The following is a 21,881-nucleotide window of genomic DNA, read 5'->3' as shown; positions in this document are numbered from 1 at the left end:
TTACTGCCAGAAGTAGTGAGTTTAAATGGTAGCAGAGGAGATGGTTTCACGTTACTATTAGACCTTTTTCTTTACGGCTAGGTATAGTGAAGCATGAAAATAGACTTTCTTAACTTATTTATAAAATGTCCATTAATAGATTCCATCACCTCCACAGGCAAACATATGTCAGGAGTGATGGGGAAAAAGGTGTAGAAAAGACGATGAGTTTCATAACCTCTCGTCTCTTTTTCCTTAGGCTTTTTATGATTTATTTGTGGCAAGGTAGATCGAACATTAGAACATGACCTTGAAATACTTGTGTTTAGTGGCGATATGAAAGACATTTCTGCTTATGAGGTTTTTCCCAAAAGGCAATAGGATTAACAGCTCTGTCCTGTGGTACCTTGTTTGATTACACAAAGCTTGCTTAATAGAGTAGTAGCTTCTTCTGAAAAGTTTTGATGTCTCAGGAGGCTTGTTTCTTGTCTCTGTGGATATCCACAAACTGTGTGGATACAAAATGTTTGGTACTGAGTTTTTTTGTTAATTTATGTTTTTACTTATGCTATTAATGCTATTCCCTTTTATACTTTGTTGTTAAACTCAAAGGCGTATTATTTTTAAAGCTCTTCTGTTAATATCCTTCTTGACACTTGGTTTTAGCCAGGAAAGGCAACTCTTTTGTTGCATGTAGTTAAAAATACTGTAGACCAAATGAGGCTTGTTGTTTTGTTTTTTTTTAATGGAGATATCTTTTGATGGTAGCTATTTTTTAAAACAAACTGAAAAAAACCCCCTAAATTTCTTAAAGCTCCAATATTCCACTTTGTTTTCTTATTTTGTAACAATTCAAAATTATTGTATCTACTAAAAATTTGACTGCATGAAATATTTTGGAGGGAATTTCAATTAGTAGGAAATATAATTTTATTTGTCCTTCCAAAGGCAACAGAAGAAGGCTTCAAATGATTGTGAAATCAACAATTCTGTTCCAGTCCAGCCTTACATAGAGGCTACTTCAAGTTTTAGAATTTTTTGGAGATGCTTTTTGGCTAAGCGTAAGTTTTATGTAAGTTTTATTTTCGGTTTGAACAAGTCACTTGTGAAGGGGGGGTGTAATGTACGATATAGTAGACATGCTCTTTCATAACCGTAGTCCGTAACTTAATGGTTGATGCTGCTCCCCATCACTGCAGTTACACTGAAGTCAATCAAATGGTGCCCTGCCACCCAGAGCGGGGCTTTGCTGTCCCCTGTACCTGCATCTGGCCGCTCAGCCACATCTACTCCCTTGTGCTAACTTAGTACCATGTAGGTCCTTTCCTAAGCTGATACAGCTCGCTAGTCCTGAAGAAAATTGGCGTCACTTTTGCTAAATGAATTAGTTAGTTTTCTACAAGCTTAGTGAACTGAATGTCCTCAACATGGCATCCGATGAACTCCAAAACTCTTGCAAAGCAGGAGACAGAAGGAATGTGGTTAGGGAGAGTAGTGGTAGTATGGTAGGGTTTCAGTTCCTTCCCACCCTTTTTATCTTTTTTTCAAGATCATCTTTGTCCCATGAAACTGCACTGGCCTTCATTTTTTATATTTGAATGGTAAGTTTTGTTCAGCTGAGGCTTCGTTAGCTGGACTTGCCAGGTTTAGATCCTGATATGTTAGATTTTTATGGTCTTGAGCTTCCTGTGCTAGGTTGTAACAGTCTTACTTGGTCCCTGTGGATTGCTCGAGCATAGCTTTCACAGAAATATGATCACATGCCAGAGTTTTGCCAGTGTGCCAGGGACGTGAAGGTCCTATATGAGCTTCTTGTATAGTAAGTATACTTTTCCAACACCTTTGACCACGTGAGAGTTTTAGGTACAGTATTTAGTTTTTTGAGGTGTGAGATGGTTTTCATAATTTTCAACTGTTCACACATCTGTGTGTGTGAATACAGCTACTTTCTCATAGCTAGTGCAGGATACAGAAGTCAGTAGGCAATATACGTGTTTCTTTGCTTGACCTTTTTTATTCCAGTTGCTCTTGAGCTTTTTGGGCATACCATGGAATCCTCTTAAGCGGCTCCGTGGAGAAGGACCTTGGAGTCCTGGTGGACAACAAGTTATCCATGGGACAGCAATGTGCCCTTGTGGCCAAGAAGGCCAATGGTATCCTGGGGTGCATTAAGAAGAGTGTGTCCAGCAGATCGAGGCAGGTCCTCCTCCCCCTCTACTCTGCCCTGGTGAGACCTCACCTGGAGTATTGCATTCAGTTCTGGGCTCCCCGGTCTGAGAGACAGAGATCTACTGGAGAGAGTCCAACGGAGGGCTATGAGGATGATTAAGGGACTGGAACACCTGCCTTATGAGGAAAGGTTGAGAGACCTGGGGCTTTTTAATCTGCAGAAGAGAAGACTGAGAGGGGATCTGATTAATGTGTATAAATATATAAGGGCTGGATGTCAAGAGGAAAGGTGCAACTTCTTTTCACTTGTGCCCTGTGATAGGACAAGGAACAATGGATGTAAGCTAGAGCACAGGAAGTTCAACCTCAACATGAGGAAGAACTTCTTTACCATAAGAGTTACAGAGCACTGGAACAAGCTCCCCAGAGAGGTTGTGGAGTCTCCTTCTCTGGAGACTTTCAAGACCCGTCTGGATGCGTTCCTGTGTAACCTGCCCTAGATTAGATTGGTCCTGCTCTGGCAGGGAGGTTGGACTCGATGATCTCCAGAGGTCCCTTCCAACCCTTAACGTTCTATGATTCTATGATTCCCTTTGGTGCGCAGCTTCTTTCAAAAATTATGAAATACGTGTTTATGCAACTGATTTCCTCTTCTGTGACCAGTGCTAAAGTTAAACAAGGCTGCTTCATGCAGAACTCCTTGCTGCAAGTGTTTGGCTTGTGCTCCACCTTTTTAGCATTTGTGTGTTTTGAAGGAGCTGCAACAGTGCCTTTCTTTATTCTGTTTCTGATGACATTTAATAAACGTGGACCCTAGCAAAAAAAGGGTGAAACAGATGAAGATCTAATTTTTAACCATTCCCATTGTCCGAAGGTGCTGCCAGTTCAGGCAGGAGTTTCTGGGGAACCCAACCCAGAAAGATCAGAAAACCCATTAAAGATCAGAAAACAGAACCTGTGCTCTTTGGAAAGTTGAGTTTGTCGTGCAGTGCTCGCTATCAAATGAATTCCCCACACTATCAATATTGAATTCAGAAGATCATAAGAGTGTGTTTGGGTACTGAAGGAAGCTTTTATTTTTCTGAGTTTCTGATCAGGTGAAATATTTTTGTGGCTTCTCTCAGTACAACTGCACAAAATTTAGTATGAAAAGGTGATTAAATTTCTACATAAAGGGTACCAACTTTCTTTAAAATTGTTCATCTAGGAGGCAAGCAAGTAAGGTTGTTAACGAACAAAATGTACTCACTGTTTAAAAATGTGTTGCGTAACTGAGTGGCTAGGAATATTTTTACTGCAAAAAGGGGGATACCAGCTCTAATATCTGTTACATAGTTAGGCCCCTTAAACAGTCTAGTAATTAGTAAAGCTGTTGTTAAATGCACTGATAAGTAGTAAATACTTTTCAAATGAGGCTACATTGTGTTCAGTCAACATTTTCTGACACTTGGAGCACAGACTTGGTAACTTTTAATTTATTTTTTTTTTTACTTTATTTCAGATAAAGGGATTGTTTTGAGGGTAGGAGTTTCTGAAATCTGAGTAGTGTCTAGTTTTTTTATCTCTCTAGTACTAGTTATTCACTAATGGTGTTTGAAAAGCATAATAAAATCAACATGAAATAAAATACAACATTATGACTTCAAGAAGTTGGTAGTGTCCTTGTGTTTGGAACTGGATGGTTGTATATTGGTGCCTCAGTCTTTGAACTGGTTTTGTAAATTTATTCATTAAATCTTAATAGGTCAAACATTCTGTCTAATTAGTTGTAAGTAGTGTAGATTTAAATGTGAGTCTTTAGCATCATCTGAGGTTGCTTTCAGAAAGGATTTCTTTAAGCATACTCGTAATTTTGCCAGAATACAATTTGTAAGTGATAATAAAGTCTCTTGTGACGTTTCTAAGCTTATGTACGTCATTTAAAATTGATGTAATTTTTCCAGTGTCTAGATTCAGTAGTTATAGGTTATAAGTCTTGCAGCAGGTTTTATGTACTAAATCTCCAGTTTGATCAGCTGAAGTTTGAGTCAAATGAAAATATCTTTTTCAGTGTTTTTTTTTTTCAGTTTTTTAAACTAGGTGGTGGTTTTCGGCATCCTTTCATGGTAGCTGTTGTATCTTGGTTTGGATTTTTTTTTTTTTTAACTCTCCTAACTCTACAATGAGTGGCAAGGAGACAATTCTGCCTTTTAAATTATTTAATTTTTCATGTTGGTACTAGGGTTACTAAGGCAGCATGTTCTGAGTAAAACTTAGAATGCCATTTAGGAGAATGTGGTTTCTGTGGCAGTTTCTATTTGTGACTGTTTGCTGTGATTGGGAGCAAATTACTTGTGTTTTACAAATGAAAAAAACAAGTACATTTGCGCTGTTTCAGGTTTTGAGACCTGTTTGTGATAAAAATGGGATACTTTAGTTACTTTATTGGATCACAGATATTTCTGAACGAACAGAATGTATTTGTACTTGACTAACAATTCCAGCTGTCTTTTACATTTTCTAACTGGTTGGTACAAAACACATGCACGGTGTAGTAATAGTTTAGTGGTGGAATATTGCAAAATGTATAACAAATTATTTTATGAATTGATAACATGAACTTTTAAATAGGTGCTGATTATCTTTTCTGGATAGTCTAATTAATTGTGTGCTCTGGCAAGGAGAGAACAGAATAAGTTCTGTAGTTCAGCCGAGACTGAGTTTATTTGTTTTGTCATTTTAATTAATGTGACCCAAGCTGCGTAAGAGCTCTGCTCGACTAGCATTTGCTTCTTATAGGCAATTATTGTAATTAGCTGGTTGGCTGCTTGCTTTCGATCACAAAGATGACTTGTATTCAGCTTAAGGTGTGCGAAGAATTAGTCTGGTGTATGCATGATAGTCTTTTTTTTCAATTTCACTGCTGCATGGATTTAACACTTGCTGAGAGTCTGTGGTAGTTACCTTCCTAAAGCAAAATTGTGTTCTTAAATAAGTTAGGAAATATGGACAGGGTTTTTCTCCTTTTCTTTTTTTAACCTGTGACAGTCTAGGGAGAAGTTGTTAAATTCATAAATGTAAATACAGTGAATTGTACCAGAACTTGATCTGTGCACGATCCTCATGACTACTGAATTAGTACCCAAGTGAATAAAAGGGACTAGTAGTAATGCAAGACAAAAGCCTTGAGGAATGTGGAATTAAAGATTTAGTGAGATCAAAGAAAGCCATGCAACTGGTGGTTAATGATTTAAATGAAGGATACAGTCAGCTCTTATTTTTCACACTCTGCTGTTCTGCTGTGGTAGAAAGCGTTTGTTAACTTTCCTTTTTATGGTGCTTGGAGGCAAATTCTACTTAGCAGCAAAGATGGCAAGTGATGGAAAAAGTGAGGGAATGAAAGAGAATTGAAACTTAAACGAGAAGACTGCTGCTTCATGGTAGCCTGAATCTATCCAACTGTGGGCTATAGAGAGGAAAGGTGACTTTTTGCACCAACTCAGGTGGTCACTGGGGCCTTTGCCAAGCTGCTTCAGCACGCTAGACTGGCAGAAAACTAACCTTGACAAAGAGAACAATTTTCTGATTGCTTAGTGTATTGAAATGGTTCAGCCAAAAGTTTAAGTTCTGGAGAAGAAGTAAGGAAGGGAGCAGGTGTAAATAGCCCGGGACAATATGATAATTGCACCCACCACACATCGATGTAAGCTGCAAAGCAACCACTGCCTAAGACTTGTGGTGACTTTGTTCTTCTAGAGAAACTGCTTGGTTATGTTACAAGGGTAGACTTTACTGAGCTTTATCTTTTACAATTTATCATTGTATTTAAAAAAATATTTTCAAATGTTCCTTACTTCTTATAAGTGCTTAAAGTCTGAATTCCTTTTGTTAAAGAGGAGGCAACTTAAGAGGCAAAGGCCTGACAGACTGAAAGGCTATTTATTCTGCTTTAAGAGTACAGCTGAATCGTGAGCAATTCAATTTGCATTTAGAATTAAACCAAGGAAAAGACAGATTACTCTCAGTTGCAACTGATGGTTTGCAAATAAATGAGAGATGCAAGAATGTTAAAAACTGTTAGTAATACCACAATTTTGTGTGGTGGAAGTCCTCTGGTAAAGAAAGCAAGACTTTATTGAATGTGTTTGTCTTAGAATTGCAGAGTTAGTCTTCCACTTGTTTTTTCAATAGAGCTTCTGCTGCTAACTCCTCAAAGATGATACTCTGATACTTAGTCAGATGTTTCCTAGTTTTTTGGAGTAGGGAGGAAGTTGTTGGGTGTTTGGTTTTAGTGGGGTTTTTTTTGCGTAACGGGAACAATGTCATAACAGACACAGGTGGAAACCTGCACTACTGGTTATGAGGGGGGGTCAAGAATTGGCCTTTCCTTCCTAAAAAATGTTACCTGTTAAATGGAAAAGAGTTTTCATCTTGAAGCCTTTTTAATATTTTACTAATTGCTATGCTTACAGCAGATGCCTGCTGCTCACATTACTGTATTAGCTGACCTAGTTATGATCCTAGTAATCAAACAGGATGGTACAAAAAATGTTGTACCTCTTCTTGAGAATTTTCCTTCTTGAACGTGTTAGTATACGTCTTCACCAAGGCCATTCTTCATCAGTCTAGAAGGATACGTTCATAGACTTCTGTAGAAGAAAAGAGACACTGAATCCTTTTTCTCTTGGCTACAGTAACTTCTGTAGATATTTTTGTCTGTAACTTATGATTCTATGATTGTAAATTTTACTGTACTCATTCTGAACTGTCTAGCTAGCCAACAATGAATATACACTGTCAAAGTTCATATTTCAGACATTGTAAAGGAGCTGCGGTAAAAATGATTCACTAACATTAATAAAAAGTTGGGGAAGATAAACTAGAAAAGGCGGCCTCAGTGTTGATGTTCATGTCACTTATGTAAACTCTTAAGTGAAATCCATTGCAAGCTGGTTTTCAATTCAGTAAAGTTTCAGATGTTAGTATTTTTCATACTTGTTTAATAAAAAGTTTAACGACACTGTTGAAAATGTGGTAAGCGTGAGGAGCCAGCAGAAAGTAGGAAAAATGCAAAAATTAACACGGTGAATCTGCGAGTTGAGAGAAGCTTCCACTGAGAGATGGAGAAGAGATAGAACCTGAAGTATAGGAAGAAGTAAAGGACTGTCCTTCCCACTGTATGTGCATGTTTCAGTGGTTGACTGCAGAAGATGAAAAGCAAGCTTTGTAAGAGGCGAGAAGAGGTTGATGATGGGGGAAAGTATCTCAGGAAAAGACACCAATATGTGAGGAAGAGGTAACAGTGATATTCAGCAAAGACACTGGGAAAATGCAAACTCTGCATCTTGACATGTGAATGCTGAGATGGGGTGCTGAGTTATTAACGCCATTCGAACGTCCTCTTGCCTCTTTTTCACTCTAATGTGTAATTTTCAAGTTAGCTAAGAATCAGTCCAGCTAAGAACAATCTCATACATGATAGCTTTCTAAAGCATTTTCTGACAAAGTGTATCCTAGCTCAGTGGACCAAACAACTAAATTGATTATGTAAGAAAGAAACCTGAAGGGACTGATTAGAATAGTATTGGATTGGTATTGATGATTTTGTCCTTCTTATAAAACAGTTTCCAAATCAAATGCTTAATTTTTTTTTTTTTTAATTTCCTAGTTGGTTCTATCAAAGTATTCTCCATCATCACCAAGCGTGATAATAATCCAAATGCAGGACATACTGTGCCTGGACAAAGAATGGCTTTTTTTTCTTTGCAGAATAGATTTGAGCTCTCAGGTGTTTTCTATCAAATGTAAATCATAGAGCTGCAAGATTTGAGTACTGATGCCAGGTGCAAAAAGTATAAAAGGTAGTTTGCTTTGTGCTGTCTCAGGCACTGCATGTTTTGACAAGCAGCAAAGGATGCGAAAATAACTTTGTGGCTTTATAGCCTTGCATTTGTGGAGCTGTCGTCTGCTCTGGATAGAACGGATTTAGCCGCCTACTGTATCTGACTTGCTTCTGGCTTGAACTAGATCATCGTCTTTATTACATTGCAAGGGAGTGCTTATTTGCAAAATTAATGCACAGTTATCCACAATAGGCAGATACAAGTTGATATATTCCAGTATATCTGGAATGTTTCCGGTCTTCTGTCTGCCTGTGTCCATGTTAGCTTGCGTCACCGTCCTTGTGTCAGCAGCACTAAAAGGAGAATCAAGTCTCATCTCTTGTGATAGAGAATAACCTTAACCTAATGCTACCAGATAAGACATAAAAATTTATTTGAGGCTTTTTTTTTTTGGGAAAAGGAGAAGATTATCTAAGCTGTAAAGGATTCATTACTTTTTCGTGGAACTACAATGAAACAGTGTGTCTCAAATAACCATGCTGCTTCCTATGGGAAAGGACTGGACTTGTTCGTGGGCAGTTCTAGCTGCATTGCAGATTTACTTCAGAAAACATTAAGATTTCTAGCAACTGTCTTTTAGGCTGGCATCGATTTTTGTATTTCTGAAAGATACTTGGCAGTTGTGGTTTTATGGTTTCCTACAGGTGTGGAGTTTTAGAAGTGTAGTGGAGTGCTCATAAGAGTAACAAAAAAATAGGTCTGTTCTTTCTTAATGACCAGCAGGCTTCTGCAGTTTTCTTTTACTTCTAGAGAAAGTGTGAATAAAGTGTGGATAAAGGGATTATTGTGAGATCTCAAGGAAGGAATGGTATTAGTGTGTATGCATTTAGCTTGAAAAACGTGGTTTTATTCTGTTGTCTAGGAACAAGCTTTTTGGTCCAGAACTGATTGCTAAAAGGATTCTATATTTCATATTTTTGCGGTCTCTGTTGTTAGGTAGTTCTTTGCTGCTGTCCTGGAATGTACGTGCTTATGGAGAATGAGATGCTTACTAAAATCCTAGGCAATTTTTGTACGCTTAGGTTTTATTTGGACAGTTGAAAGAAACCCGTACATCTGTGAGTGCTACTGAACTCAAGAGATTTAATTCTTAAGAGCTTAGTGTTTCAGGTTTTTTCCACAGAGATGATGGGGATGTGTCTTGTCTCAAAGTCTGTAAGGCTGGACCGGTGCACATGACACAAACTTAGTTGAGATAATATATCCAAACAAGCACATTTGAGAGGAGAAAGGGCAGGCTGAAGTTGCTGGCTCTGCTGGCTGTGTAAGTGCAACAAGTGTGATGTATTTTTTGTGAGGCAGAAGCTGTGGGTACTGTGGTATGCAGAAGCAGACATTTTCAAGTCACATGAGGTCACTTGCACAGAGCACCAGTTCCGAATTCCAGTTAGGAAAAGGCTTGAGTTCCTTCAGTTGAATTGAAGTAGTCATAGATTCTGTGTAGTAGAATGCAATACACTTGCACAGGGATTGACTCTCAAGGAACTAGCTAGTTAGGGGATGCTGTGGACCACAAAAAACCCCTATGTATAAGCATATTCACTGATATGGGAAGCCAGAAGGTAGGTTTTCTATAAGTAAAAATAAGTAGAAATTGCCGCTTAAAGGGAAATTGTGAAGCTTGAAAATTTGCCATGGCATATGTGTTCTTGTGCCTACTTGATTAGGGATAGAATATGCTGGTCAATACTAGATTTGTGAAACATTTTTCAGCTTGTCAGAAGACTTTTGATGAATATGGCCCAGAAAATAGGTTTTCCATTTCTGTGGGCAACAAGTAATGATTTGTTGCTATGGTTGACTTTTGATAAATTTCATTCTGCCTTCAGGGTATAGCTAACTGTGTGAATAGCCTTTCTAAGATGATAGAAATCCATATTAAGTTTTCCTGTAAGATTCACTTGTGGAAAGGCTCTTGGTTTAGTGGACAGACATATAGTAGATAATTCAGGGCATCATTTTCAGCCCCTCTGAGCAATGTTGTCTTCCACTAGTCTTAAAATTCATCTGCTTTGGGTGAAGACATTTTTGCCATAGCCTGGCAGCTGGCAGTAAGTTTCAAAATTTTTTTGTTTTCTTCAGTAGTCACTCAGTTTTTGCTCTTGTCATGATACTAACTTAGCAGGAAGATTTCTGCCCTGGTTAGAGGCTGTTTGATTCTCTTGCAAACATCTCCTAAATAATGTGCTTCTGTTGTGCATATTGCTGTTGCTCAGTTATATTTGTTATTCTATATCTTTACTGTAAGAGAAGAGGGAAGCAAGGTTGTGGTTATGGCACAAAATAGAAAATAACATATGAGCAAGGAAGTTATTCGTTATCAATCTTCAAAAACAGTATTTGGAAACTCATCTGACAGGGGTTCATTCTGCTCAGCACTGGTGAGGCCACACCTGGAGTGCTGGGTCCAGTTCTGGTCTCCCCAGTAAAAGACAGACATGGACATACCGGAGAGAGTCCAGTGAAGGGCCACAAAGATTATTAAGGGTGGGAGAAAAGAAGACGGAGCCAGGCTTTTCTCAGTGGTACCCAGTGACAGGACCAGAGGCAATGGGCACACACTGAAACACAGGAGGTTCCCTCTAAACATCAGGAAGCACTTTTTTACTGTGAGGGTGACTGAGCACTGGCACGGGTTGCCCCGGGGAGGCTGTGAAGTCTACATCCTTGGATATATTCAGAAGCCATCTGAACATGGTCCTGGGCAATCTGCTTGAGCAGGGGGTTGGACTAGATGAACTCCAGAGGTCCCTTCCAACCTCAGCCCTTCTGTGATTCTGGGTTACTTTGTCAGTGAAGCATCTTCCCTCTCCACCTCCCCCATTGCCAGACATTGAAGTATAGTAAATTGTTGATACTGGTTGTGGTACGGTACACGTTGAGGAAAACTTTCTGGTGGGTAAAATTGCCAGAATGGCTAAATAATAGAAATTGCGTCAAGTACTGTTTCTGAAGGTAATCCTGAAATGATTCCTTAGTTGGCCAAGAATTTTCTGTATACACATCCAGGTTAACAGCATGTTACCAGTTACACAGTAACTAAACATCCTAAACTCTTATATTGAACAGGTTAATTGAAATAGTGTTGATTCACACTTGTTCTTTTCACCAACCTTACAACTAGCTCTTGCCATCTTGGGAAAAACTAGCAAAATACAGAAATCCTTCCCTTTGCTGCTGGTTGGCAGTCCTAGCTTCAACGTGATAAATTGATTGCAAGTTGAGAAGCAAGCTGACTTCCACAGTCGCCTCAGGGGAATTTATGTACAGAATACTTGAATAGCACACTGTTTGGTGTCCCCTCACTCTTTGTAGTTTGGGTTGCTTGTTCCCGAGCAAACTATTTTTGCTTGACTGTAGCTTCTTGATGAAATCTTTGTTCTGGTATCTGTTCTAAAACTTGGGCTAGAAGTGAATCAATTATTAGTTTACTGTAGGAAATTACTGGCAAATAACTGATGTCTAGAATTAGAAGGGATAAATAAGATGGTGTGCAAAATGTGAGTTCTATATTTTAGAGTTTCTTTCTTTGTGAACATCTCAAGTTATGTAGTAAAATTTGATTTGATCCAACTTGGATGGGATCCTAGTATTGGTGGGTACTTTAGAATACGAAGTTATTTGCATCTTCTTTTTAAAGAGGTAGGTTGTCACAACTTGTAAATCCAGACCTGGCCGTGAGGCTGTATATATTATAATCTTTGAAATAGATAAGAGTTAAACTGAAAACGGTGACAGGAATCTTCAAAATCCCATTGGAAGAAGCACTGTGTATATTAATTTCTTCCATCTTGGATCTAATAATTCTGACATAATCATTTTTTCCTGATAAATATCTGAATAACAGTAACTATGAAGAAGAGATTCTTCTTTTCCTCCCTCTTCCCCTGCTATAAATTTCTGACTTTGATTGGACTAAAGTAGCTTCTTAAATCAGTGTAGCATTATTACTTTAAATGTTTGGCCTTGTGCTTCACTGCCTTTTTAGGTATAAATTAAGATTCATAACACTGTTCACCTGCAATAGTCTCAAAGTCCTAAAATTGACTCTTTCAAGATGTGAAGAATGAGTAACAACCTGAGTTGTTTCGTAGTACAGTGCCTTAAGTTTTCTCTGTGCACTAGAGGTAGATGTCTTTTTCAGATCATTTCTAAGGTCTGTAAGAAAACTTGCAGGGTAGACAGAGTATAGAGGTCAGGGTATAGAAGGTGCTCTTTAAGATCAAGACATCCTATTCCCATGCAAATAGAACACTAGGTCTAGGTTTTGTGAATGTTGTTTACACAGATTACTTAAGGTTTGACAGAAGAACTCTTTCACTGAACTTTGTAGTACTGTAGAAATTGGGTTGCAAAGTCTTGCAAGGAAAATACTTAATATGGTTTTGATAAACGTGAAAAATAAACTGTTCTTAAAAGTTGTTTATTCAATGGCTCCTGAATTTTAAAACCAAATTTAATTTTTCTCTGTTTATCTCAGAAGCAAGCTGTGTACTACTGACAGTGGATGAACAGGGTAGCTTTGTTCACTCTTTTACTGAGAATTAAAATACTTTTATTTGGACTTCTGTTATTGAATATTGAGAAAATTTAATTTGTTTTAGGACAGATTCTCTAGTCTACTTTTGGTTATAGAAATTCTTAATCTTCTGTTTTAGGTGTGGAATATCAAGCAGATGATTAAATTAACACAAGAACATATAGAGGCACTGCTAGACAAATTTGGAGGAGAGCACAACCCACCATCGATATATTTAGAGGTAAGTTTACATTCAAGTGAATGTGGTTAGATTAATGGTGTGTTATCTCTTAATCTTATATGAAGCATCTTATGTTAAAGCTGAGAATACCTGTAGTAAAAGAGAACATTCTCCTTGTGTATTAGAAACTTAACTCTTTCCCTGGAGGAACTTAACTTTCCCTGGAGGTAGAAAGGAACTGTATGGGATTCCTGATACGCATCGGTAGAGGAAGATCAGTGTCATGGTCTAATAGTTACATTGGTGCTATTGAAATATAAAGCATTCTTTTTAGATGTGGGGTGAGGGGGGGAGATTGTGTGTGTGTAATAGAAAAAGGCATGCTCTGTTGTTAAAAGCAAGTACATACACATACACTTGAAAACATAAGACTAACATTGCCTTTAAAGCAGTTGATTTCACTTTTTTTCTCTTTGAAAAACAATCATGTAGAATCCAAAAAATAGTATTAGTAGAAGGGAACTTCTTAAAGAAATACATGAAATTGTAGGGTAGAGTAATGTTTTTAAACTGTGTTTAATTTGTAAACTAACTACAAATTAAATTTCTGTGTTCTTTCATCACTCCAGATTCATAAAGTTGCGTTGATGTAGGACCATTAAAAACATAAGAAAAGACTGCATGAATAAATTACTTCTATTAGGAATTGAATGGGTATCACTTGCTCCAAACCTTGCCCTTTTCTTGATTCTTTCAAGTATTGAAATAGCTGGAGGTCAACCAGCCTGCTTTTGTAGTCTTTTTAATTGTAATTGCTGCCTAAAGGCACTGGGTAATTAAAAGTAAAGATCTCATTATTTGAGGTACTTCTAGGTTTTATCTTAATATGTCAGAGCAGGGCACTAGCTTGATTATACAAGTGTTGACATAACATCCTTAACAGTTAAGGTCAAATGAGGCCCTCTATAGTTGCTTTATTTATTGCTAATATGAAATGGGAGTATTGAACGAATGCTAATCACTATTTTAACCACTCAATGGTATATAAACACACCTCTGTTTTCACATGAACCGGTTCATTCCATGTGTCTGGATTTAATATTGCCACGTGTATGTTGGTTTCATTAGGTTGTGTATCAAATTGCAATAATAATGAGCTTAATCTGTACTAAGCCTAGATTTCAGGTAGTGAAATCGTTAGTTCATTACAGCCAATTATCACTTGCTTGTATCTAAATTAAAACTTAGATTCCTACACTGGTAGCTTTTTGATTATTCTGTAGTTCATTGATAGGGAAGAGGGCATTTGCAGTTGTAAATATGTACTAGGAAATTATTACAATAGTGTAAAGAGTACGGTAAGTCTGAAATAGTTGGTGACTACAAACCATGAAGCCTAAAGTAGATTTGCAAGTTCAATGGTTCCATGTGCCGCTGAGATGAAACTGCAACTCTGGCTTGTCAACACAGTAGGGAAGCCCTGCAAGATGAAGCAAGGTGTGCCTCTGCTGCAGTGAGTTCTGCTGCATCATGAAATGGGTCTTGTGACAAGTAGTGCTGGTACTGACTAGGGAGCAGTAAGCCATTGGGAGGAGGTGGAAGTGACTGGGATTACTGCTTTTTCAGTTGATTTATCCCATGAGACAGCAAGTCCTGTGAAAAGAGCCCACTGTCACTGAAATGAAAAGCCTTGCTTTTCCCAGCTCTTTGCTATGTGGTTCCTCTGCTGCTTTGTTCAGGTATTCACAGTACCAGTAGTGGCTAAGCCACTTCCAATCACTGACCTGGAAGGAAAATATTCTGGTTTTGTTGGATTAGTTTGCCATCCAGTTAGTAGATTGAACTTGGTCATGATGAAGTCCAGTGAGCTCCAAAGCTGTGGTTAAGGTTAGGGAAGGGGAAGAGCTTGCAGCCGTGAGCCAAGAACCTAGAAAATGGGGTGAGAGAGGAGAGGACCTTTCTCTTTGGATGGTCATTAGCTTAGATTAGGTGATCCTCAGGTGGATTGATGGAAGTGAATAGGATTAAATTCTGCAAACCCGTCATTTGTGTTGTGTGTAGATTTCCTGTGGTAGAAATAAAGTGTGAGGGAAAGAAAAAGAAGAAATATATTGCAGAGTACCTGATACAGTCAGAAGCAAGATTACTGTCCACCCAGGACTGTTCATTTCAACCCTCTGGCAGTCATCTAGTGCATCTGTTGTGTGCATTTCCCACCTTTTTTGGCTGCTTTTGCCTTGGTCAAGAACAGGAGTTGCTTTCTATTGTCAGAATTTACTTTGCAGCAATTTATCTGAATCTAGTCTGTCACTACTAGAGCTAATGTTTTGACTTTCTCTATTCTTCCACCTGTCCGAAAAAGGGCCAGAACAACCCTGGTTACAGCATGAAAGGACAAAGCTGTATGTAAAAAGCTCTGAAAGTAGTGTGATACTGTGGAAGAACACATTTGCATCTAGGAAATGCAGAACTAAGAAAACACAATACTTTTGACATGAATAAAAAGAACAGGAGAGTAGGTAGAATACATGTGGGTAGCTTAAGTGGTTCAATAGATATCTGTCTGGCATCCATTAGAAATAGCAAACTCCCTATGTACAGAGCCGCTGTGTGATATTGGGCCTGTTGCTCAGTTCCGTACCTGGGCATCATCACTGACTTCTATGCATGACCACTCTTTCTCCCCAGGCTTTCATGTCTAGGGTACATCTAGGTCTTGACACTGTGCTCTGTGTACTATCTCCAAAGTGCTTGAACAGGAAGGTAGTGTAACTTACACTCTGTCCATCCTCGTCTGACTTTTGTATTACGATTGTTTTGCTGAAGTCACATTTTTGGCTATAAAGTGCAATATTGCCCTGCTTTTACCCAAAATATGTATGAGTAATTTTGCTAGTCTGTTACTTGGACTGCGTCACCCTTCCCTTTGTTTCCTTCCACTGCTCTGATCTTCTTGCATCTTCCATAAAATGTGAGCCTGTTGATCGTCTTTTGAGTGCTATCAGCAAGCATGTTGTCTGCTGCTTTCAGCAAAAGTTGGAATTAGCCAAAGCTAATTGCTAGGTAAGTACCTGCAAATGAACATTTTTGCTTTCACCCATATTGCCTTTCACTGTTGTAAACGCCTAGTTTGCTATTGTGATGTTTTCTGCAAAACCATGTCTTTTTGTATACCTATGAAAAGCTTGACAGCTATCCATCCATCTTCTGGTGTGTAGAGTTTAAGTACAATAAGATTTGTTCGGTTCTTTTGTACTCCTGTCTGGCTTTATATCCTTCATGTCTTACACATCTTACTAACTGCTCATGTTCACAGAACTTAGAGCACCCTGTACGCTGGCTCCTGGCCTGTGTTGGAGCTACCTCTGCAGACCTGTCAAATAAAGTTGTGGCTGAACCTGGCAACAAAATTGCATTTCAGTTAAAAGTGGAAAGGGAGGTGTTGGGGGAATGGAAACGTGCATAGGAAAGGTGAAGAATTGAACAAGAAAATTAATTCTGCAAATTGAGCATTCAGAGGATGTAGTAAAATTATTTGTGCATTGAATATAAAACATACACCTAATTTAAAAATAAAAAGGTACTTATGCCTTAGTTACAGTTGCTCAAGAAAATAGAAGCTAACAGGCTTTTGTTTCTGTGCTCATCTGAAAGTAAGACGACAAAATTTTTTTTGTGGCAGACTTTTTTTTAAGTTCTGTGAGGCGGGGAGTATGTGTTCAATGTGTTTTTACATCAAAAGAACTTTAAAACTGACAGCTGTTGTCACAGCCATCATTTCAGGATTCATCAATTGACTGTGAAAGAGGAATGGATTTCTTGAAATATCGAAAGTGATTGACCAATGCTATGTTGAATTCAGCATATATTTAATTATCCCTGCAAGAGGGGGTACTTGGATTCGGAGGATCTCCCTGCCTTGATCTGTCACTCCTCAGTGACGGTCTTAAAAAGGTGGCTCTAGAGCATGGAGAGTAGGGCCTCCAAGCCTGGGCAGGCTACTTTGTTTGCTGCTGCCCAGGAGTGGAAAATGTCATGTGAAGCTGGAGGGCAGCAGGTTGCTTGTCTCCTACCTCTCAGGGCAGGTAAGTAGGCTCTGAGGAAACAGACTGAATCTGCAGAGAGCCTTCTGAGGGTGCATATAAGGTACAGGGGTAGGAAACAAAATGAACAAAAGAAAGAAAAGAACATTTGCCATTAACCACACAATTTTCTTCTAATTGTTATCATTAGTAATAGCTTCAGGAATCTTATCAATGTCCTGTAATATGATAACAAAAAAACCTTTTCTGTTTGTTCTGGCTGGAAGAAATAATAAATGTAGTAAACAATGGCTGTATTAAAATCTAAAAATGGCTTGTAGCTAAAGTTCTTTCGTAGGTAATCCTAGTTCTTAACTTCTTCCATCCCCTGTCTATGAGCATGCATCTCAGAACTAACAGACCCCTGGAAATCACTGTCAAATATTTGAAATAACTGCTTGAATCAGTAGATGTAGAAGTATCACTAATAGCTTTTTTTTTTTCTTTCTGGAGAAGAGGCTGCAGGAGCTCCTTGGTAGGTTTTACCACATGTTTTGGAAGCACGCTGTATCACAGCAGCTGAAAATATCAATGATTTTTGTCTTCCCACATGATTTCTTAGTGCATTATATCTGTCCTTGAAGTGCTGTTTCCCAAAATACACAGTTTGTGATTCACTGTGGAAAAACCCTTTTCTTAAGGGTTTGTCTAAGTGTTGTAAATATTGGAAATCTTTACGGCAAAGGAGTCTAATATTATGGTACTGGGAAAAGCTGGGGTTCAGTTAGCAAAAATGGTTAAAATACACAGTTGTGTATCCATCAAAATTAATTTTTTTTTTTGTCTCTACCAACAAAGGACTGATGAAGAGGATAACCTAAGTTAGGGAAAGGAGAATAAAGATCTGTGCATTTCAACTTAGCATCGGCAACAAATGCTGTTTACAAACTGGAGTGGGTTGTAGAGATCCAGATTGGCCAAAAGCAGTCAGCTCAAACTTAGAAAGGAGAGATTGTGCTTAAAAGACTTAATCAGAATTGTTAACCTTTGTGGTCTTAATGACTGTTCAGGGAGGCCTTATCTATTTAAACTTCCAAAATGTATTGTGTGTCATCCTTGCCTTGTTAGTTATGTGTACAATATTACCTACGAACACTTCATCTGTGAGAACTTAATTGAACAGTATTAGCCCATTCGCATGTAAATAGTTCTTCAGGTGGTGTGAAGTTGCATCCTGGACCTGTAGGTTACTTCAGTTAACAGGACGAGAGTAAGCTGCCTGCTTTTTTTTATTCAGACTCCACACAAAATAAAACAGTATACAAATGCATAGATAAAATGATAGTGGTATCAACGTAAGTTTCAAAACTCAGTCAACTTTCTAGTATTGCCTTGCAGGAATCATCCTTTTTCCTACTCCTACTCTTGGAAGCAATTTAAAATGAGAATCATGGGGGTACAGGTATGTTTGTCCCCAACTACTGTGATTGATTTCCGCGCCCCCCCCCCCCCCCCCCCCCCCCCCCCCCCCTTCCCCCCGCCCAGCTTTCTCTTCTCCGGGGCTATTAAATGTATTTTATTCAGAAGCCTTGCTGTTTGCCATTTTGGGGAGTTTAGCTGTTGAATTTCAGGAGATTATTTGATTCTTTATTTCTGTATATCTGAAGAATCCACTGAGGAGGTCAAATTATTTACTTAAAGAAGATTACCTCTTTGCTGATCTAAGTATGCTTATTGCAACAGCAGTTGGATATAGTCTGAAATGGATCTTAGTGCTGAATCTAAGCTTGTTTCAGACTGTTTGTGGAATTCCAGGAAAATGGTAACTCTGGGTAACAGGTGATGGGAAACGTGGCAGTTCTCTGGGGAAATTCAGATTAATTTTTACCAGACTCCTAACAGATGCTCGTCAAATATGTTGGACCAAAACCGGAGTGTCTAAAGTTAGACTAAGTACAGATTTAGGAGTCTTACTAAATGAAGAAATCCTGACGTACGTTGCTGTATCTTCAGCTCCCATTTAACTTAGTGGGATTTGCATTTGATCAACAGCCTAAAAGGTCAGACATCTTTTAAATAGAAACACAATCTCAGTTTCAAAGACCAGGAAACTGTCGTTTAGGCTTTTAAGAGTCTTGCAATGCATGGATATTATCTAAAATTGATTGAGGAAGGGAGAAAGTATGGTAGAACCAGGTGGTCTGCTTGAGTTTAGACTGGGTTTCAAACCAGATGTGGTAGGGGGCAGGGAGAAGGAGAAACCATATTTTGTTTCTTGGTTTTGTTCCAGATTAATTTTAGAAAAAATATTTAACTTGTTGCTTTTTGTTTCCTCAGATGTTATTACTAGAATGTATAGCCTGGTTACGACCCAAGAAAGCAGATTTAAAGTATAATATAAATGATACGTAATACAAAAATACGCATATTTTTGAGAAAATTCGATGTCATCATCTTGTCAGCAGAACTCTGTTGGCACATCTGTGTAACACCATGCAAATTTTGTTGACTTCTGAGGTCAGTTTTTATTTTGTCAATAGGTTGTGACATTTAAGGAGTAACTTAACTCAGTTGCTTCTGAATGAGCAGCAGTTTGTATTATGGCATGTATATACATTGTATATAAACAAGCCAACTTCAAATGCTTTAGATGGACTTGGCAGCTTACCAGGCTATGTATACCAGGTATACATTTTACTTAGTAAAAGGAGTATTCTCGCATGTGTGAGACTGATATGCATATATACTGATATGCAATGTAATTAAAATTAACTTTTTGTTCTATTTTAGATAACCATGCAATTATGTATAGGAGGACAAGGTTTGCCAATTTCAATCTAACAGTCAGCTTTTCAAATATATATTTTCCTTTAACTTTGTGAAGTACTGTAAATTCACACTAAATTGGGAGCCCTGTAGCAATACAGCAAACAAATAACTTTCTTGAGGATAATATATGTTATTAAAGACAGTCTATTTTTTGGCAACTAATAAACAAGCTGGAGGAGTTGAAGAACAGAAGCCTCATGACAAGAAGCAGCACAACGACTAAGACGAATGCAGCATCTTGCACCTGGGACAAGGTGGCTGCCCGTGGGTGCAGGCAGGCGGCTGGCTGGGTAGTGGCTCTGCTGGAAAAGTACTGGGGAGTGCTGGTGAGCAGCAAGCTGAGCTGTCGGTAACCCACCCTCACGGTAACAGCAGCAAACTGCAGACTGAGCTGCGTTAGCAAGCATGTAGCCAGCATGAAGAGGGACCTATGTACTCACTACTTGTGTGACTGCATTGGAGTGGTGTTTAGCATGGAGAAGAGAAGTCTAAGGAGGAATCTGCAGGCTCTTGCAACGTAAAGACAGAGCCAGACACTTGTCAGATGTACACAGCAAAAGGGGAAGAGTCAACGTCACAGACAGCATCAAGTGAATTTCAAAAGAGAAAATTCTTCATTATGAGAGTGGTTTTTGAGCCCTAGAACTGGTTTCCCAGAGGTTGTGGAGTCTCCATCCTTCAAGACTTTCAAAACTTGCTTTGGCAAGACCCTGAGCAACCTGACTGAACTTAAAAATTAGCTCTGTGTTAAACAAGTGTTTGTACTAGATGACTTCCAGAGATGCCTTTTCCTGGGTACCAAGTGATGGGACAAGAGGAAACGGCCTCAAGTTGTGCCAGGGAAGGTTTAGATTGGATATTAGGAAATATTTCTTCACCAAAAGGGTTGTCAATCATTGGAACAGGCTGCCCAGGGAAGTGGTGGAGTCACCATCCCTGGAGGTATTTAAAAGCCGTGTAGATGTGGTGCTTAGGGGCATGGTTTAGTGGTGGACTTGGCAGTGCTAGGTTTACGGCTGGACTTGATGATCTTAAAGGTGCTTTCCCACTGAAGTGATTCTATGATTCTATTTTATACCTTCCAACCTTTTTTTTTTCCTCCTGTGATTCTATATCAAGCTGAAAGCAACATTTAAGTTTTCTTGTAGAACATTACTCACTTCTTAATGGGAATATGTAAACTGACTGGATTTCATAAACTTTTCCTTCTGAAATGCATTTAAAATCCTTAATTTAATGAATTTCTTGAATGTTCAGCTTAATCTCCTTCATGCTCTAGATGCTGTACAAACTTAATTTTAAATTTTTTTTGGTTTTGACAAACAATGTCAGAAATCAGCCTTGTAGTTGACCCAGAGGGCCTTGACTGACTTGAAGGTTTGTGTAGCTGTTGATGCCTGTCTGCTAATATGGCCATGCTGCTTCAGGTCTCTTTTGTGGATAGGCCAACTCTGTGGCATAATTTTTCTTTTTGCTATAGGTCAGCTTTGCTGTTGTAATACTCTTTTCAGTTTAACTACATGGGATAATTCTATGTTTTGACCTGTTGCTGTTGGCTGTGTAAGGTCTATGGGGGCTAGTCATCTGCTGAAACCAATGTGTCACCAAAGTACATAATCTTTACGAGAATGAGATTTTATTGGAGCTATTCTGTTTCTGCTGCGTGTACTGTTGCTCCTTCTGTATAAACAGAACTTATTTTTTTTAAAAGAGAAAAATGTATTTAAAAGTCTACTGATGCATTTCTAGTTCCATTATGTTTTGTTACGGGATCTTCTGCTGTGACACTGAGTAACAGTATAATACTTGAGAGCTTTTGTCTCCATAGAAAATAGAGAGCTTTTCATGCAGAATTTAATGGTATAGAACCCAAAGCCAGCAGCAGATCCCAGCTTTCCATGCTTATTGTTTATTCTCTTAAGATAAATCGTTTGACTTTGAGTTTGCATTAGTGATAGATTAAGCTGCCAGTGTAAACATCGTAGGATTGAGTATTTTGAAATATGTGTGTAATTTTGTGAAGGAACTAAGCCTGAAAGTATCCGGAAGCAATGTAATGTTGCATGTGTTCAAATAACATTTTGCAATGTTCATGAGAAAAGGAAGTAAGTATTTAGAAAAGTATTGGTGAAATGGTAACAGCTTATGATTCTTAATTTTTGTTTACTGAAAATAACACATGGAGCTTTTAGTGGAATTTACATGAAAAGTTGATCCTGGAAGTAGGAGAGAGACACTTGTGTTACTGTACAGCCAAAAAATGCCATTATTTATGATTGGGTAACCTTTCAATTTACTTT

The 21,881-nt window shown here is 38.4% G+C and overlaps 1 protein-coding gene across 1 annotated transcript in view; it reads left to right on the top strand.

The window, feature by feature from the left end:
• The window catches only part of BRAF (B-Raf proto-oncogene, serine/threonine kinase), a 91,178-nt gene that overhangs the window by 4,508 nt on the left and 64,789 nt on the right, over positions 1 to 21,881 (top strand). The window contains exon 2 of the mRNA XM_068402387.1: positions 12,689 to 12,790. Coding sequence (XP_068258488.1) covers positions 12,689 to 12,790 — 102 coding nt within the window. The remainder of the gene's footprint in view (positions 1 to 12,688; positions 12,791 to 21,881) is intronic.

The sequence above is a fragment of the Nyctibius grandis genome, chromosome 5, assembly GCF_013368605.1.
Source record: "Nyctibius grandis isolate bNycGra1 chromosome 5, bNycGra1.pri, whole genome shotgun sequence".
Classification (NCBI taxonomy): Eukaryota; Metazoa; Chordata; class Aves; order Nyctibiiformes; family Nyctibiidae; genus Nyctibius; species Nyctibius grandis.
The sequence above is the reverse complement of the archived record's forward strand: the minus strand, read 5'-3'. Positions and strand labels throughout refer to the sequence as shown.